Source organism: Elephantulus edwardii, unplaced genomic scaffold, assembly GCF_000299155.1.
Source record: "Elephantulus edwardii isolate Elephantulus edwardi_28Jun2011 unplaced genomic scaffold, EleEdw1.0 scaffold00093, whole genome shotgun sequence".
Taxonomy (NCBI): Eukaryota; Metazoa; Chordata; class Mammalia; order Macroscelidea; family Macroscelididae; genus Elephantulus; species Elephantulus edwardii.
In genome coordinates, this window is record NW_006399843.1 from 2,117,474 (window position 1) to 2,133,126 (window position 15,653).

The 15,653-nt window shown below is 41.2% G+C and overlaps 1 protein-coding gene across 2 annotated transcripts in view; it reads right to left on the bottom strand.

The window, feature by feature from the left end:
- Positions 1-15,371, bottom strand: part of PPP2R1B (protein phosphatase 2, regulatory subunit A, beta) — a 30,700-nt gene extending 15,329 nt beyond the window's left edge. The window contains exons 1-9 of one of the 2 annotated variants that reach the window (XM_006890768.1): positions 15,250-15,371; positions 14,334-14,424; positions 13,548-13,648; positions 9,161-9,393; positions 8,731-8,878; positions 2,237-2,392; positions 1,923-2,037; positions 1,465-1,535; positions 1,006-1,140 (exon numbers count right to left, since the gene is read on the bottom strand). In XM_006890768.1, coding sequence (XP_006890830.1) covers positions 1,006-1,140; positions 1,465-1,535; positions 1,923-2,037; positions 2,237-2,392; positions 8,731-8,878; positions 9,161-9,393; positions 13,548-13,648; positions 14,334-14,424; positions 15,250-15,363 — 1,164 coding nt within the window. In that variant the 5' untranslated portion in view covers positions 15,364-15,371. The remainder of the gene's footprint in view (positions 1-1,005; positions 1,141-1,464; positions 1,536-1,922; positions 2,038-2,236; positions 2,393-8,730; positions 8,879-9,160; positions 9,394-13,547; positions 13,649-14,333; positions 14,425-15,249) is intronic. The other variant, XM_006890769.1, reaches the window with a different exon arrangement.
- Positions 15,372-15,653: the final 282 nt, after the last annotated feature.

Consider the following 15,653-nt stretch of genomic DNA (forward strand, 5'->3'; position numbering starts at 1 on the left):
ACATCATGCTTGGGAGGGTGGAGGGACAGCGCAGGAGGGGAAGGTCCTCTATGAGGTGGATTGATTCAGTGACTGGGATAATTAAGACGGGAGTGTCAGAGACAGTGCGACTGGCACAGGACAGAGCAGACTTTAGGGCTGTTGTACATAGGGTCGCTATGAGTCGCAAGTGACTCAACAGCACATAACAACAACAACGACTGAGATACTTCGGATACGAGTTATTTTCTCTTTCTGTGCCTTAACTTCCCTGTTTATTATTATGGGAATTATATGAAATAAGGATTACATGTAAAGAACACATGTCAAACACTTAGGACAACGCTTCTATTAAGTGCTGTGGAGTTGGAACCAACTCGGAGATGGCCCTCCAGTGGGTTTTCAGAGGCTGTAAATTGCACGGTAGGAGAATGCCCATCTATTTCCCTAAAAGCTGCTGTGGATTCCAACTGACTGCCTTTGGGTTGTCCACACAACTCCTTACAGGTAGGCCACCTAGTAGGAGCTTTGTGCATACACTAGTCAATAAACAAAATGCCAAAACCACTGACTGCAGGACAGTGTAGAGCTGCCCCCCCCAGGGTTCTCAAGGCTGGACTTCTCAAGTCCTTTCTTCTTCTGCAGAGGAAGTAGTGGGTTTAAACTGCTGACTTTTTGATTAGCAGTCAACTGCCCAATAGAGCTTCTTAATTATCCATTAAATGTTATCAATATTTTCTGTAAAAATTTTTAAAATATACATTAGGTGAAAGATAATGAGTTACTGTAAATATACCATGTAGACTGTGCAGACAGACATCTATAAATCTGTTTCAGTTCCTATGCCTCATTGTTGGGAGCCTATACGTCTCCCATACTCAAACAAAGGGACTGTCCCTAGCTTAAAACAGGTTACACTTTTAAATCCTTACTTCCCTTTGTCAGGTCCTACTTTAATGAAACCCCAAACGAAAATCCACTCATCAACAACTCTATCAAAGGAACAGAATTTATAGCCACACTTACCTCATCCTTTAACTGAGCTAGAAAAAGAGGTAGAAGGTGCTCAACAGTATTATCTTTGCCCAAAATGGTAGACAATCCCATAATTACAGAAGCTAGAGCTGATTTGACATGTTGATTTGTATCAGAAACTAATTCCTAAAATAAAACAAATGGTTAAGTCTTTTTATTTTTTTTTTGCAAGTCAGCAGTAAGTTCCATGTCCTCTCCCAAGGAATTAAAAAAATGCAGTACTATTCAATATTGAGAGTTGATTATGTTTCCTTAGTCAGGCTAAAATATGACACAGTTGATAATTATATAGCACTAGTAAATGGCAAATAGCAACTAACACCCTGCCCTATTCTCCCCATTTCTCCCTTTAAACACAAAGAATTTTAGTGAAACAAAAACAAACACTTCTGAGGTAAGGTTCACCATATATGGTAGAGTGAAGCAAGATAAACTAAAATTGGGGTTTACCTTGATATATGGCAAAATCTGATTCATAATTATGGTCTCTCTACCATCAGTGGGTAAGTTCTCACAAAGTTCTAAAAGAGATAAAAAAAATGTTTATGTAAAGAGAAAATTTATGAGGTTTATGAATTGTAAGGTAAATCAAGTAATATGCCTATAAAAAGAATCTAAGCAAAACAGCTCAGTCTGGCTGCCCTTTTGTTTCTTCAATTTGTGTACCACTGTTGAGCCAACCTGGAAAAGCCTTTTTAAAAAACGTAAACATAAAATAAAATGGCTGTTTGGCTTGAAATATTAAGGAAGCAGTTTTATTTAACAGTGTGACATTTCTACACACTGAATTCATCTCTTTTTATTTGAAAAACATATTGTGGAACAAAACAAATGTAAAATTCTCTAACATTTAAAAAACTGCACCAAAATGAATGACAAATGTTGCAACATAAACTGAACTCGTTAACCTTTCACTTTGTGGGCAGCAGCTGCACGGACTTCAGCTTCACAGTCTTTAAGGAGCTTCTGAAAGGCGGGGATGAGGTCATTTAGGGTGATTTTAGGACCCACAGCTTTCTGGAGCTATAAAAAAAAATTGAGGTTTTAAGAAACATTAACAAAATAATGAAGAAGAACAAAAGCATGACCCTTTGGGCTCAGACATCTCCTTTTCAGAAAAATTATATCGAAGACATTTGATGTAACAATAAATCTATGTTTGTGCTGAGTTGTGGTTTGGGGAGGTTTTAGTACTTAAAAAATGGCAGTGCAATAATTTTACCTCTGAAAATTTGTCAGCTACCATATAGCGAACTCGCCAAGATTTATCCTCTGCTGCCTGTCGCAGTGTAGGCATGACCAGACTATCCAGGTCATCCTGAGCCAGTATCTGGGCAATACTAACACAAGCTTCCACAGCCAACAGGCGCACTGAATCCTAAAGGAACAAAATGTCTTTGTTAGTCAAACAGTATTTACTCGGAGTCACAGAGTGTGCGTTTACTGTTGATGGCATCAAGTCTCTTCTGACTCAGTGACCCTATACAGGGAGCCCTGGCGGTATAGCAATGATACATTTGAATAGGGCTGAAAAGGCTGGGGTTTAGAGCCACCCCACCACTCTGCTGGAGGAGAAAAGATCTAAGGACATGCTCCTAAAAAGACTACAGCTAAGGAAACTCTATGGGCAGCTCTGCTCTGACCCACAGAGTCAGTGAGTTGAAATCAACACAAGACCACCTATAACAATAATGTGGCATGTGTGAAGGGGCAGCACTGTGGTGGCTGTTCAAAGAAACAATCACCCCCTATAGTTCCAGGCCTTTCTGTCTAAAAACAGCTGCTCCCTTTGTCTAAAAGGATAAGTCAAATGTAAAAAATAGAAAAAAAACTTCATTTAGTGGGTGAGCACATACCTTAGTTGAGATTTACTGTTGTGTGTTTTTTTAAAAAAAAAACTTAAATATTAAGAGGAAAAAGAAAAGTATTTGGATTGATGTATACTAAGCCATATGATACTGTTGTTGTTAAGTGCTGTCGAGTTGCAGATGACTCACAGCGACCCTATGTAGGAGAGTCCTCAACTCATGGGTGTCTCTCATCCTCTCTCCAGGTTCATAGGGTTTCTGGAGGCAAGCTATTACGGAAGTGGATGCCACTCCTCCTTCCAACATATGATACTAGGAAGCTGAAAAAATAAAAATTACGAGTATACTTGTACAAATTCTTTTCTAACAGATTAGAGTAGAAAGACAACAGAGATAAGGCAGAGAGAGGGATACTCAACTTTGATAGATCATAGTAGAGACTGACATGCGAAATGACTAAGAACTAACTTTTCAAAAATACAACAAACTATTACTGTCAAATCCTACTCACAGCTGAGACTGCCCATCTTACCTAAAACACACTCGCTCTTTGTATCCTAATGAACATATGAAACTACTCTCTTCACAGAAGCTATTCCCCCGCCCCCCAGGAGCTATTAACTACATGTATTTCTAAATCCCAAATATGATACAAAATCAAGCAACAACTACTATCTATGGAAATACATGCAAATCACCAATTGTTAAATTAATAAATGACATCTCTTTTCCTAATTTTTTCCCCTACACATGCTCCTCCTTCTTAACAGAATCTTTCTAACATCTAAGTGATTTGGCTTGTTTTCCCTCCCCAGAATCCAGGATATTAAAAGACGAATTGCATTGGGAAAGTCAGCTATCAGAGACCTCTCCAAAGTACTGAAGAGCAATGATGTCAGTCTGGAGACTAAGGTGCACTTGATCCAGGCCATAGTTCTTTCAATTACTTGTTATGCATCAGGAAGCTGGACAATGACTAGGGATGACAGAAAGCAAATTGATGCCTTTAAGCTGTGGTGCTGGAAAAAAGTACTGAATATACCATGGACTGCTAGGAGAACAACAAGTTTGTCCTGGAGAGAGTGAGATCAGGCTGCTCCTAGGAGGTAACGACTCTGAAGCTTCGTCTAACATACTTTGGACATGCTGCAAGGCGGGATCATTCCTTGGAGAGGGACGTCATGGTTGGGAGAGTAGAGGAACAGCACAGAAGACCCTCAATGACTGATTCAGTGACTGGGGTAATGGGGATAGGTGTGTCAGAGATATTAAGATTGGCGTGGTATAGAGCAGGGGGGGCCGTTGTGCATAGGGTTGCTATGAGTTACAGGAGACTCGATGGCACATAACAACATCATCCACTTCCTAAACATGCCTCCCAAAACTCTATGAACTTTCACAAATGTCGATAGTTGTAGACGGGCTTCAGGCCTTTTGTTCCTAGGGTCACTATGAGTTGTGCTCGAATTGAAGGCAATCAACAACAATACTGATTCTACCTCCAGATTCTTTCCAGATTCTTACTGCCAATTCATTTATCATCATCTCTTACCTGTATTATCACAACAGTGTCCTAGACTTCCTATTCTATTCTTGCCCATTAACAATTTAGATTCCATCTGGAATGTTCTATTAAAATGTATATATCTCAGACAAAAGTCTTATAACAAAAGTTTACAGAATATTCCTGGGCCTCCGCAAGAAAAAGACTGATAACCCAATTACCAAATGGACAAAAGAAACAGGAAGAATTTTCACAAAGGAAGATATTCGAATGGCAAACATACACAGGAGGAAGAAACGCTCCAAATCACTGACATGAAGAGAGATGCAAATCAAAACCACAATGAGGTCTCATCCAATAAAAGTGGCAAAGTTACATGGCAGCAAGTTATAATTGTTGAAGAGGACCTCTTACACATCGTTGGTGGGACTGTAAAATGTTGCAACCATTCTGGAAGGCAGTTTGGAGCTTCCTCAAAAAGCTGAACAGAGAAATTCCATATGACCCAGCTATTCCACTACTTGGAATATACCCTGAGAATATGAGAACTGAAGCACAAACGGAGATTTGTACAACAATGTTCACAGCAGCATTATTCACCATCACAAGAACATGGAAACAGCCCAAATGTCCAACCACAAATGAATGGATTGAGAAATTATGGTACATTCACACAATGGAATACTATGCAACACACAGGAGCAGTAATTTTGTAAATTATTACCTAACGGGAGGGACTGGAGAGCATTACGCTGACTGAACTAACTCAGTCCCATAAGCAAAATATTGGCTATTGTAGAATGAGTATAAGGATCCAGGAGTGGTGGGAGAGGCTGGAAGCAGAGGGATCTGGATGTGCAGGGGGAAGGGAGGATTAATCATTAGGTTACACAATTTGATGGGGGGTAGTGAGGGAAACTGAAAGTATCTGTTCTAATTTGTAATAGAATTTTGTAAATAAACTGTTGTTGTTGTTGTTGTTATGTGCCATTTGAGTCGTTTGCGACTCATAGCGACCCTATGTACAACAGCCCTAAAACCTGCTCTATCCTGTGCCAATCGCATTGCCTCTGACACACCCATCCCGATTACCCCAGTCACTCAATCAATCCACCTCAGAGGGTCTTCCCCTCCTGCGCTGTCCCTCTACTTTACCCAGCATGATGTCCCTCTTCAAAGACCTATCTCTCCTTACAACATGTCCAAAGTACGTCAGACGAAACCCCAGAATCTTTGCCTCCAAGGAGTAGCCTGGTTTAACCCTCTCTAGGATGAATCTGTTTGTTTTCTTGGCAGTCCATGGTACATTCAATATTCTTCTCCAGCACCACAGCTTATTCTTCTTCTGTCCTCCCTAGTCATTGTCCAGCTCTCTGATGCATAACAAGTGACTGCAAAGACCATGGCCTGTATCAGGTGCACCTTCGTCTCCAAAGAGACACCTGCTCCTGAGTACTTTAGAGAGGTCCCTAACAGCAGACTTTCCCATTGCAAAACGTTTTTTGATTTCCTGGCTGCTGGTGCCAAGAGTGTTGACCGTGGAGCCGAGCAAACTGAAGCTGTGAACAATCTCAATCTCTTCGCCATCCATCCTGATGCTACCAATTGGTCCAGTGGTGAGAATCTTTGTCTTCTTGACATTGAGCCTCAGTCCATACTGAAGGCTGCAGTCCTTGACCCTCTGCAGCAAGTGCATGAGGTCCTCCTCAGTTTCAGCAAGCAAGGTTGTGTCATCTGCATAACGCAGATTGTTGATAGGAAAAAAATGTGTATTATATCATGCCACACCCTTGCTGAAGATCTTCCACCGCATTCTCCTTGCACCTAAGGGGGATAATATCCAAACTCTAATGGTGTCTCTTTGGAGACTAAAGTGTGTCTGATACAGGCCATGGTCTTTGCAGTCACTGGTTATGCATCAGAGAGCTGGACAATGACTAAGGAGGATAGAAGGAGAATTGATGCCTTTGAGCTGTGGTGCTGGAGAAGAGTACTGAGAGTACCATGGACTGCTAGGAAAACAAACAGATTCATCCTGGAAAGGGTTAAACCGGGTGGCTCCTTGGAGTTAAGGATTCTAAGGCTCCGTCTAACACACTTTGGACATGCTGCAAGGAGGGACAGGTCCTTGGAGAGGGACATCATGCTTGGTAAGGTGGAGGGACAGAGCAGGAGGGGAAGGCACCCTATGAGGTGGATTGATTCAGTGACTGGGGTAATCAGGATGGGTGTATCGGAGACGGTGCGATTGGCACAGGATAGAGCAGAGTTTAGGGCTGTTGTACATAGGGTCGCTATGAGTGGCAAGCAACTCGACGGCACATAACAACAACAACGACCTTCCTGTCTAAGATCTTCTCTCACCAGGACTTCTTTCATCCACTCTGTTCTTGCCTTAGGCAAGGCCTTCTCTTCCTATAGCTCTAGCATGCACTTCCCCAAGCAAGGTATCAGTGATCATTCCACCTCCTTAATGAACTTCTCTAACCGGCCATCCTAGAAGAATGTCCACATCCCTCTATCATGTCACTCTCCCTAATTTTCATCATCTTTCATTCCTACACGAAAATTAAGGTGTTGTGTAATTTGTTTTCCTCAACCAATGTGTAAACTAGAGAACAGGATCCATATACCTTAATAGTGCATCCTAGCACTGTTGTTATATACCACTGAGTTGGAACCAACCCATTGGTGACCCTCCAGCGAGTTGCAGAGGCAGTAAGTTGCACAAGAAGAGACTGCCCATCTTTCTCCAGAGTGGCTGGAGGATTCAAACCACATACCTTTGCATTGGCAGCACAATTACGTATCACTAAAAAATCCCTCAAACTCATTGCTGTTACGTCAAGTTCTGACTCATAACGACCCTCAATCAGGTTTTGAAAACAGTCACAATGGAAGAAGACTGCCCATCTTTCTCCGTCAGAGACACTGGTGGAATCAAACCACCAGAGATATGCAGCCTTTCTGTTAGCAACACATCTTGCTACAGACTACAAGCCTCATAGAGCATTTTTCCCACCCATGAATAAGCTAGGACTAGCTAACTAGTCAGAGGGAACACACATATATTTGGTAATGTAGCACTTAAGATTTTTTTTATTATCAGCTGCTACTAATGTCACAAAAATGGACTAGATGCTGTATGCTTCTTGATAAAAAGCTTCCCATCACACATAAAGTGGCCTTATAAACCTGATTAAGTCTGATTAAGTCTCTTGAAAGAGGCAAGGACAAACACTGGTCAAATCTGAGCCAAATGCACTTTTAATAAAGTGTTACTGAAAACTGCCAGGCACATTCGTTTACATACTGTCTAGCTATGTTACACTACAACAGCACAGTTGAGTCACTGCAACAGAGACTGTCTAGCCCACAAAATGCAAAATATTTACTATTTGGTCTTTAAAGAAAGTCTACAAACCCCCTCTCTAAATTCAACTACTCATTTGTAGGAAACAAAAGGAACCAAAGAAAATATAAAAGTAAACCAAGAGAAATGCAATCAAATAGGGAAAAGTGTAAACCTTTATTATCCGATATGGTTAAGTACAAGCAGTATGTGTCTACTGTGAACCTGAAATGTGGCTAGTGTCACATATGGACAATCAATATTTTTGATTTACTGGGTTTAATAAAATATAGTACTTTTTCATTGAATTTGTTTCTTTTTACATTTTAAAATGTAGTTAGAAAATTTAAAATCCGTTAAGTGGGAATATTCATGCCCTATAACCAATTTCACTGTATGAATTTTTAATTACATTATTTATAAATACATACTTGTATAATCAAAATACAAAAAAGCAAGAAAGATTACTGTAAGTCAGAATTATAATTACTCTTAGGAAAATGAGGGAAAGAGGGATTGTGTGGGAGAAAGAAATGCATGTTTCTATCTTACTTTACAGATGAAATACAAGTTTATCATAATCCATCATTAAACTATATATTGAGATTGCGCTGTGGTAAACTATTTAAAACAGAGGCAAGAAAATACTAAGCACTTTAAGTGTTTGCTATGGTAACTATTATTGTTATCATACAAAAAAAGACATCCAAATCCTTGGATTTAAAATTATGCTAAGTCATTCCATAAACTGAAAATGCACTGGGTCAAACAGCTTCCTTGAATATGCTATGCTGATTATGAGGAAGGGTAAAAAATTCCAGGAAACTCCACTCCCCCTATTACAATACACTGTATAATCCCCAAAGGTATGTTACCCCTTAACACACCTTTGGCTTTCCCTTCTAATTATGGCTCCAACTTCCTCTTTTTAACAGCCACTAATGTAAGAGCAAATCATGGACTGGTTAAGAGAGAAACATCAAAGAAATTCCTGAAATGTTTGGGGAGAGACACTTATCTGGACATTCAGTGTTAGGACCTAATTAATTTACCTGTTCATCTGAGGCTAGGTTGGTGAACAATGGAACAATTTCACTTTTCACACTTTCTAATTCCAAAACCTTTGCAAATTCACCCAATTTGGAAGCAGCAGCACGTCGTACCATTGGTGTGTCATCTGAGCACAGAGAACGAAAATACCTGCAATAAAGAATGGATTACCATCTTAGATATGTCTGATTATATGTCTGCCAGCAAACACTTACACACAACTCATTTTAGAAGTTTCCTCTTACAAACATCAGTGATTAGGCTTCAAGCCATAGAAATAACAAAAATAAAACCTGTTATTCAACTGATTTAAAAATTTTTAAAATGCCATCAATCCAACTGTTCAGACATGAGTCACTACTGATAACAGTCTATTGAGTAAATTAGTAACTGATAATTTCCTAATAATCCCAAATAAATATAATATCTTACTGTCTAATTTCTGCCTTGACAGCACTGGAAGCCCTGGGATAGCAAACGCTGAACAAGCCACATGCAGATGTGCGAGAAGTGAACCAATCCCCACTTGCTAAGCGTTTCACCAGAGGTACAAAGTGAGCTTCCAGAGCTACAGGAGTGTGCTCCTGGGAGATCTGCCGCAGGGACTCCACCGCCTTGTCTCGAACCACTGTCTCCTCCACAGTTGCCAGACTTTCCAAAGGAGGCTGAATAAACAAAAAAGGGAAAGAAAAAAAACAAACCCACAAACATTACTGAACCAGATTATGCAGATTACCACCTTTTAAAGTGACTGAAGGGAGGTGGTACATGTAACCAGAATGTTAATACATCAGACCAAATGGTAATGTTCAGTTCGCACAGTGAGAACATATGGTGCACCCAACCTGAAGACACGACTTCTGTAGGACAGCCAAGACCTCATGTCCCAGATGGTAAGTGCCAGATGGTGTCTACAAATGACACAGTGGAAGAGACATGACCCAATATTAGTATTACTGAGTTCAATAACTAGGTATAAAATACATCTAACCAAAATCAGACAGACAAGATCAGGTATATTTCTTTAAGAGTAAGTGTAAAAGTAGCACTATCCACACTGGGCACTACAGTTACATGATGGCATTTTTCTCAGATTGCTCAGTCCATAGCTTTTTGGGTATTAGTTCTACTATTCCTGGAGGGGCAAGTAACCACTGTACCTACCACCATTAATCCAAAACTAGAAAAGATTGAGTACAAAGTCACTTAACTCAAAATGTAGTCTAAATTTTCCCTGGAGATACACAGCTATAGGAATTTTTGATAGAACTATCATGAAGCCTGAAAGCAGGAGCAGCATCCACTTCCGAAATGGCTTGCCTCCAGAAACCATTTGTACGAACAGTGCTCAGGCCATTCATTCATAGGGTCACTATGAGTCATCTACGACTCCACGGCACCAAACAACATCATGTAAACAATACAAAGTGGGAAGGGAATCTCACAGCTTTAGGAGAAGAGATCAAAGGTCACTGAGTCAGGCCTTGGGTCATAACCAAGAAAGACATGGCCAAGAAAAAACAGACTACTTCTCTGAACCTTTGCCTTTGTGGGTTTGCATTTGATCCTGGTAGATTTAGCATCAACTGTGAGATACAAATCACTCGGTTTAAAAGATATGTATTCAAATTCAAAGCGGATCATGTTCTGGTGGCACAGACCACAGGTAGTCACACTGTTAACAGAAAGGCCTCAGTTCTTTGGTGGTTTGAGCCCACAAGCTGCACTGCAAAAGAAAGATGGGTTTCTCCCCTCCTGCAATTTACAGCCTCACAAACCCAATGGAGAGTTGGTCCCAACCTCAATGGCAATGTTTTCATGACCTGCAAATATTAAACACAGGACTAACCACAGAACCAAAGCAGAGAGTAAGTCAAAGCTTATCAGTAAAATAATGTATTTGCAGAATATCTGATGCACAAAAAGTAGAAAATGAGTAACAAAGTACTTTCTTAATTTGTCTCGCGGCTACTCAGAACTTCTTTTCTTCCCTGGTCGCCTTCTATCACTACTATAAGGTAAAGCCAAGTTCAAGAAGAATGCACACTACTTCTCTCTTGATATAAATTGCCTACTTGTCCAAACACTTTTGGTCGGAGCCCCTGATCTCCAGTCTCAATACTTTATACTCGAGAAGCCTAGAATTCAATCATTTTATACTTCTAATGACACCCACTCTTTGCTACAAATGAATGATAGTTGCATTCTAGATACCAAATACAACAAAAGTAAACAAGACAGACAAAAGTTCCCTGCTCTGGTAGGAGTTTATACTCTAGTGGAGGAAGATATTGTTGGTGGGATGGGATTGTAAAATGGTGCAACCATTCTGGAAGGCAGTTTGGAGCTTCCTCAAAAGCTGAACAGAGAAATTCCGTATGACCCAGTTATTCCACTGCTTGGAATATACCCTGAGAATACAAGAACTGGGACACAAACAAAGATTTGTACAACAATGTTCACAGCAGCATTATTCATCATCGCAAGAACATGAAAACAGCCAAAATGTACAACCAGAAACGAATGGATTGAGAAATTATGATTCATTCACACAATGGAATACTATGCAGCACGCAGGAGCAATAATAGTGTAAATTATTACCTAACTTGGGAGGAACTGGAGAGCATTGTGCTGGGTGAACTAACTCAGTCCCACAAGGATAAATACTGTATAAAACTGTTATTGTAGAATGAATATGCGGATCCAGGAAGGGTGGGAGAGGCTGGAAGCAGAGGGATATGGATGTGCGGGGTGTGTGTGTGTGTGTGTGTGTGTGTGTGTGAGATAATCAGTGGGTTGTACAATCTGATGGGGGGGATGAGGGAAACAATTTGTTCAAATTTGTACTCAAGTTTTGTATATAAACTAGTAGGAAAATTTAAAAAAAAAGAAATTACAGTGTGAAGATCACACTGCAGAGAAACAGAATGGTATGAAACAAGCCCTACAGAGAGTATCTCAGAAAGTCCACAGGGAGCCCAAAAGAACATTTCATTGGAGAGAATCCCTAGAGCAATGATTTTGAGTTACTCAAAGAACAAGAAAGAATACCAACATGAATGGAATGAGGCTATGCAGAAAAATAAGGGTATGGTCAAATACATCTTGAAGTATCTTGTACATGAAAGTACAAAGTCTGGAGTTCCTAAGAGCAACAGCAAGTGATCCATCTCTGTGGTGAAGATGAACTGCAAGGTGGATAGGAAACAGATTAAAAGGAAGTTACCTAGGAAACTATTGTGATAATGCAGCAGAAATAGCATGGAGGGTGGTAGTAAAAATGAAGGGGACAGATTTGAAATATATTTTGAGGATCTCTGTATTAGATTTATCCAATAGCTCTCCAACAAAATGGATTGTTATCCAACAAAATGGATTGACATAATGACTGTATCAACAGGCTCAAGTGTTATTATCAGAGATGATGAGCATGGCACATCATCGGGAACATCACAGCACAGGGCAAGGTTCAGATCCATTATTTAGGGTTTATATGAGATGTAGACAAAACAGCAGCAACTAACACCACAATGGCTCTGGTAGTGGTAATGCAATGGTTAAGTGCTCAGCTGCTAAGCAAAAGGCTGGCAGTTCATCCCACCCAGCAGGTCTGCAGGAAAAAATCCTGACAATCTGCTTCTAAAAGGACTACAGCCATGTTCCATGAAGACCAAGCACCTAATCAGATGCCATCTTGAAAGATGCAATCTCTAGTGCAGGTCTTGTGATGATTCACAAGTAATCAAAACAGACATCATTTTAAGAGATCATTGAACACATCTACTCATTTAAATAATTTCTCCTTTTCTGAAAATAACCCTACCTTTCTGTCCTCAAGGTACTGAATAAACAGGAGCTCTTCCCCACATTCTTAACCTAGCATATAACTACCTCCTCCGAACCTTTCATTTCATTTAATGAATTGACTACAACTCCAGACAAATCTATAGGACAGGTTAGAACTGGCCCTTAGGGTTTCCAAGAAGCAGACTGCTTCATCTTTCTCCCATATAGTTGCCAGTTCAAAGGATCAACTTTTTAATTAGCAGCCAGATGTCCAATAAAAACACTACCAGCACTACTACATGAAGAACTCAGAACAGGGAAATCCACAGGAAGCAGTTTAGCAGTTACCCATACTACAGGAAGTGGAGAAAGGAGGATGTCTCCTATTGGTTATGGTGTTTCCATTTGGGATGATGAAAATATTCTAGAAAAAACAGTGAAAATAGGTAGCTCTGGTGACCTATCAGTAAGGAGTTATACTGCCAACCCAAAGACAGGGGGTTAGAATCCACCAGTTGCTCCAAGGAACAAAATAGGCTATCTCTTCTCAGGCACTTTACTACCTCTGAAAACACAATGGAGGATTAGCTACGAGCTGGTTTCAAGTATATGGCAATTACTGAGAAAGAATGAATATAGTTTCATAACATTGTGAATGCATTAAACTGTCATCGTAAAATAGTTATATGTATTTTATGGTAATGCAAAGACAAAAATTAACCTTGTTTCATCAAATAATCAAATCTTTTTTCTCCTCACCTCTGAACTATTAAGTTAGTTCACAGTGTCAGAATAGAAAAGAGAAAGTTCTTGTATTCATATTGGGGGAAAAATAAGAAAAGGTTAACTGAGTTCAGAATGTCTACATTACTGATTCTTTCAACAGCTAACATGATGACTACCTATAAAAAGATCAAGATCTTTTCCTAAGGAACTACACACAGGGCTACAATGGGATTGTGGCCAAACAATGTGCCCTTCATCTTACCAACTCCTACACTGACACTGAGGGGACGCAGTATAAGTACTTACCAGCAGACAGTGGGCAAAGTCAGGACCTCCCACAAGACCAGTGAAATTTCCCAGCTGTTCAGCAAGGGCGAGCAGCACCTCATCTTCATCATAGATTGTATCTGCAGGAGACAAGAGGGTTCTCATCAATAAGGGGAGTTGGTCCAGTGCTGGACACTCATATCAAACTAGAAGAAAGACTAAACATAGCTAAAAAGAGCCTGCCTGGTATAGTGTTTAAGCGCTCTGCTGCTAACAGAAAGGCTACTGGTTGGAACTCATTCAGCCCTTCTGTGGGAGAAAAACATGGCAGGGACCTTTTATAAATGCAGCAGACGTTTATAAATCTAAAAAGAAAGATTTATAGCCTTGGAAATTACACAGGGATGGTGTACTTTGACTTACAGGTTAGCTATGACTCAAAATCAACTCAATGGCAACAGGTTGTTTTTAAGTCTTTTTTTTTTAAAAAAAAAAAAGATGACCAGGTCACAATCCTAATAGGATTTCTTCTTTCCTCTTCAAACAACGGAGTCTTCCTATATGTGTTTTTACAGAGTGAATCAGACATTCATACTCCCATATCAGTTACTCTCCTTAGTAGCTAAATAATATCTGAATAAGATAATGTCGGGATATATTAGAATATATTCTGTCCTGCTTCTTTTGCACAGAAAGCATTAGGCTTCATTTAGTATTTAATAATACCACAGTGGATAATGAACCCTACGTTTTAAAGTCAAAGGAAAATGGCTTTATAAAAAAGATTTTTAAAAAAACAAAAAACTTTAAACAAAGATCACATACCCGTAAGGAAAGGCAGCAGTTCAGTTCTAGTTCTTTCTACTCCAAGTGCTAGAGCAATTGTTGATAACTTCTTAATACTGTTGAGACGGAGCTTTAAAAAAAAAAAGGTGTAAATAAAATAAAGAAATGGTTGCAATTCAAAAGTAAAGAGAGAACAGAGTACCAACAGGTTCGTATAATGGAATCAGGTAAGAAAGAGAAAACTCCTCCTTCAGATATTAGCCTACGAGGAACCTCGGGACAATGCAATTCGGCTTCACTCACAGAGGCAGGAAGATGTCCTGGGGGAAATAGTCGGAAGGGCCCGAAGGAGAAATGAATGAAAAGGAATGCAACACCCAGAAGTGGATTAACTTCAAGGAGGGAGAACACTGGCGGCCGTGAAGCAGGGGAGGCGGTTAAATACAACTTCGGTCTTGACAAAAGTAGAGTTCCATCGGAGGTAATAAACCAGCTCCTCTAGGTTTACGAGCCTCCTCAGCCTCATTTCATCCAACAAGTCCGGCCAGTTTCTTTCGGCTCTAATCGCAGCCGGGAAGAAAGTTATTTCACTAGCACTTCAAAGGGCCCCTGGCATCCTGGCCCAGGACGCGCTCCGCGACCCCGACCGCGGACTCGCCCAGTGACCGCGTCCGCCGCCCACCGCCCGGCCCCGGGGCGCCGGTTCTCCTCCTACAGCCCCGGCGGGGTGGGGCCTCGGGGGTCAACAGAGAGAGAGAGTCAAGAGAGGGGACCCTGAGAGGGTCTGGCAGACACACCACAGCCTCTCCCCGGCCTTTCTCTTCCACCTCAAGTTTCTGCTCCAACCCCGGCCCTCAATACCCAGGCCTGCCCATCGCGGCGCCGGTCTTCCTCCCCACTTACCGACCACACGACTGGCCAGGCCCGCCTCAAATCCCCAGCTTGGGACCAATACCTGCACATCCTCATTGCGGAGTTCGTCGATTAAAACGGCGATCGGATACAGTGAATCGTCTCCATCTCCGCTCGCTGCTCCTGGGCCAGTTCCAGTCCCCACCACGCCCGCCATGTTCTTCCTTCTCCCGCCGATCGCCGCGGTCCTCTCCAGCTCAGGCCCCGCCCTCGTGCAACCAGGCCCCGCCCCCAACGCGCCCACGTCCCGCCCCCTCGTCCAGGCCCCGCCCCCGTACTTAAGAAGTGGGCTGAGGCCATGCAAGGAACCGGCTAGTGGAGGTGGATTGTGGTTTCTAGTCAACACCAGAAGTTGGGTCGGAAGAGAAATAATAGCCCAATGAAGCTACAGCAGGAACTCATCCTACTTGTTGTGATCTGAAGGGGCCAAGGACCTACCTTAGATTG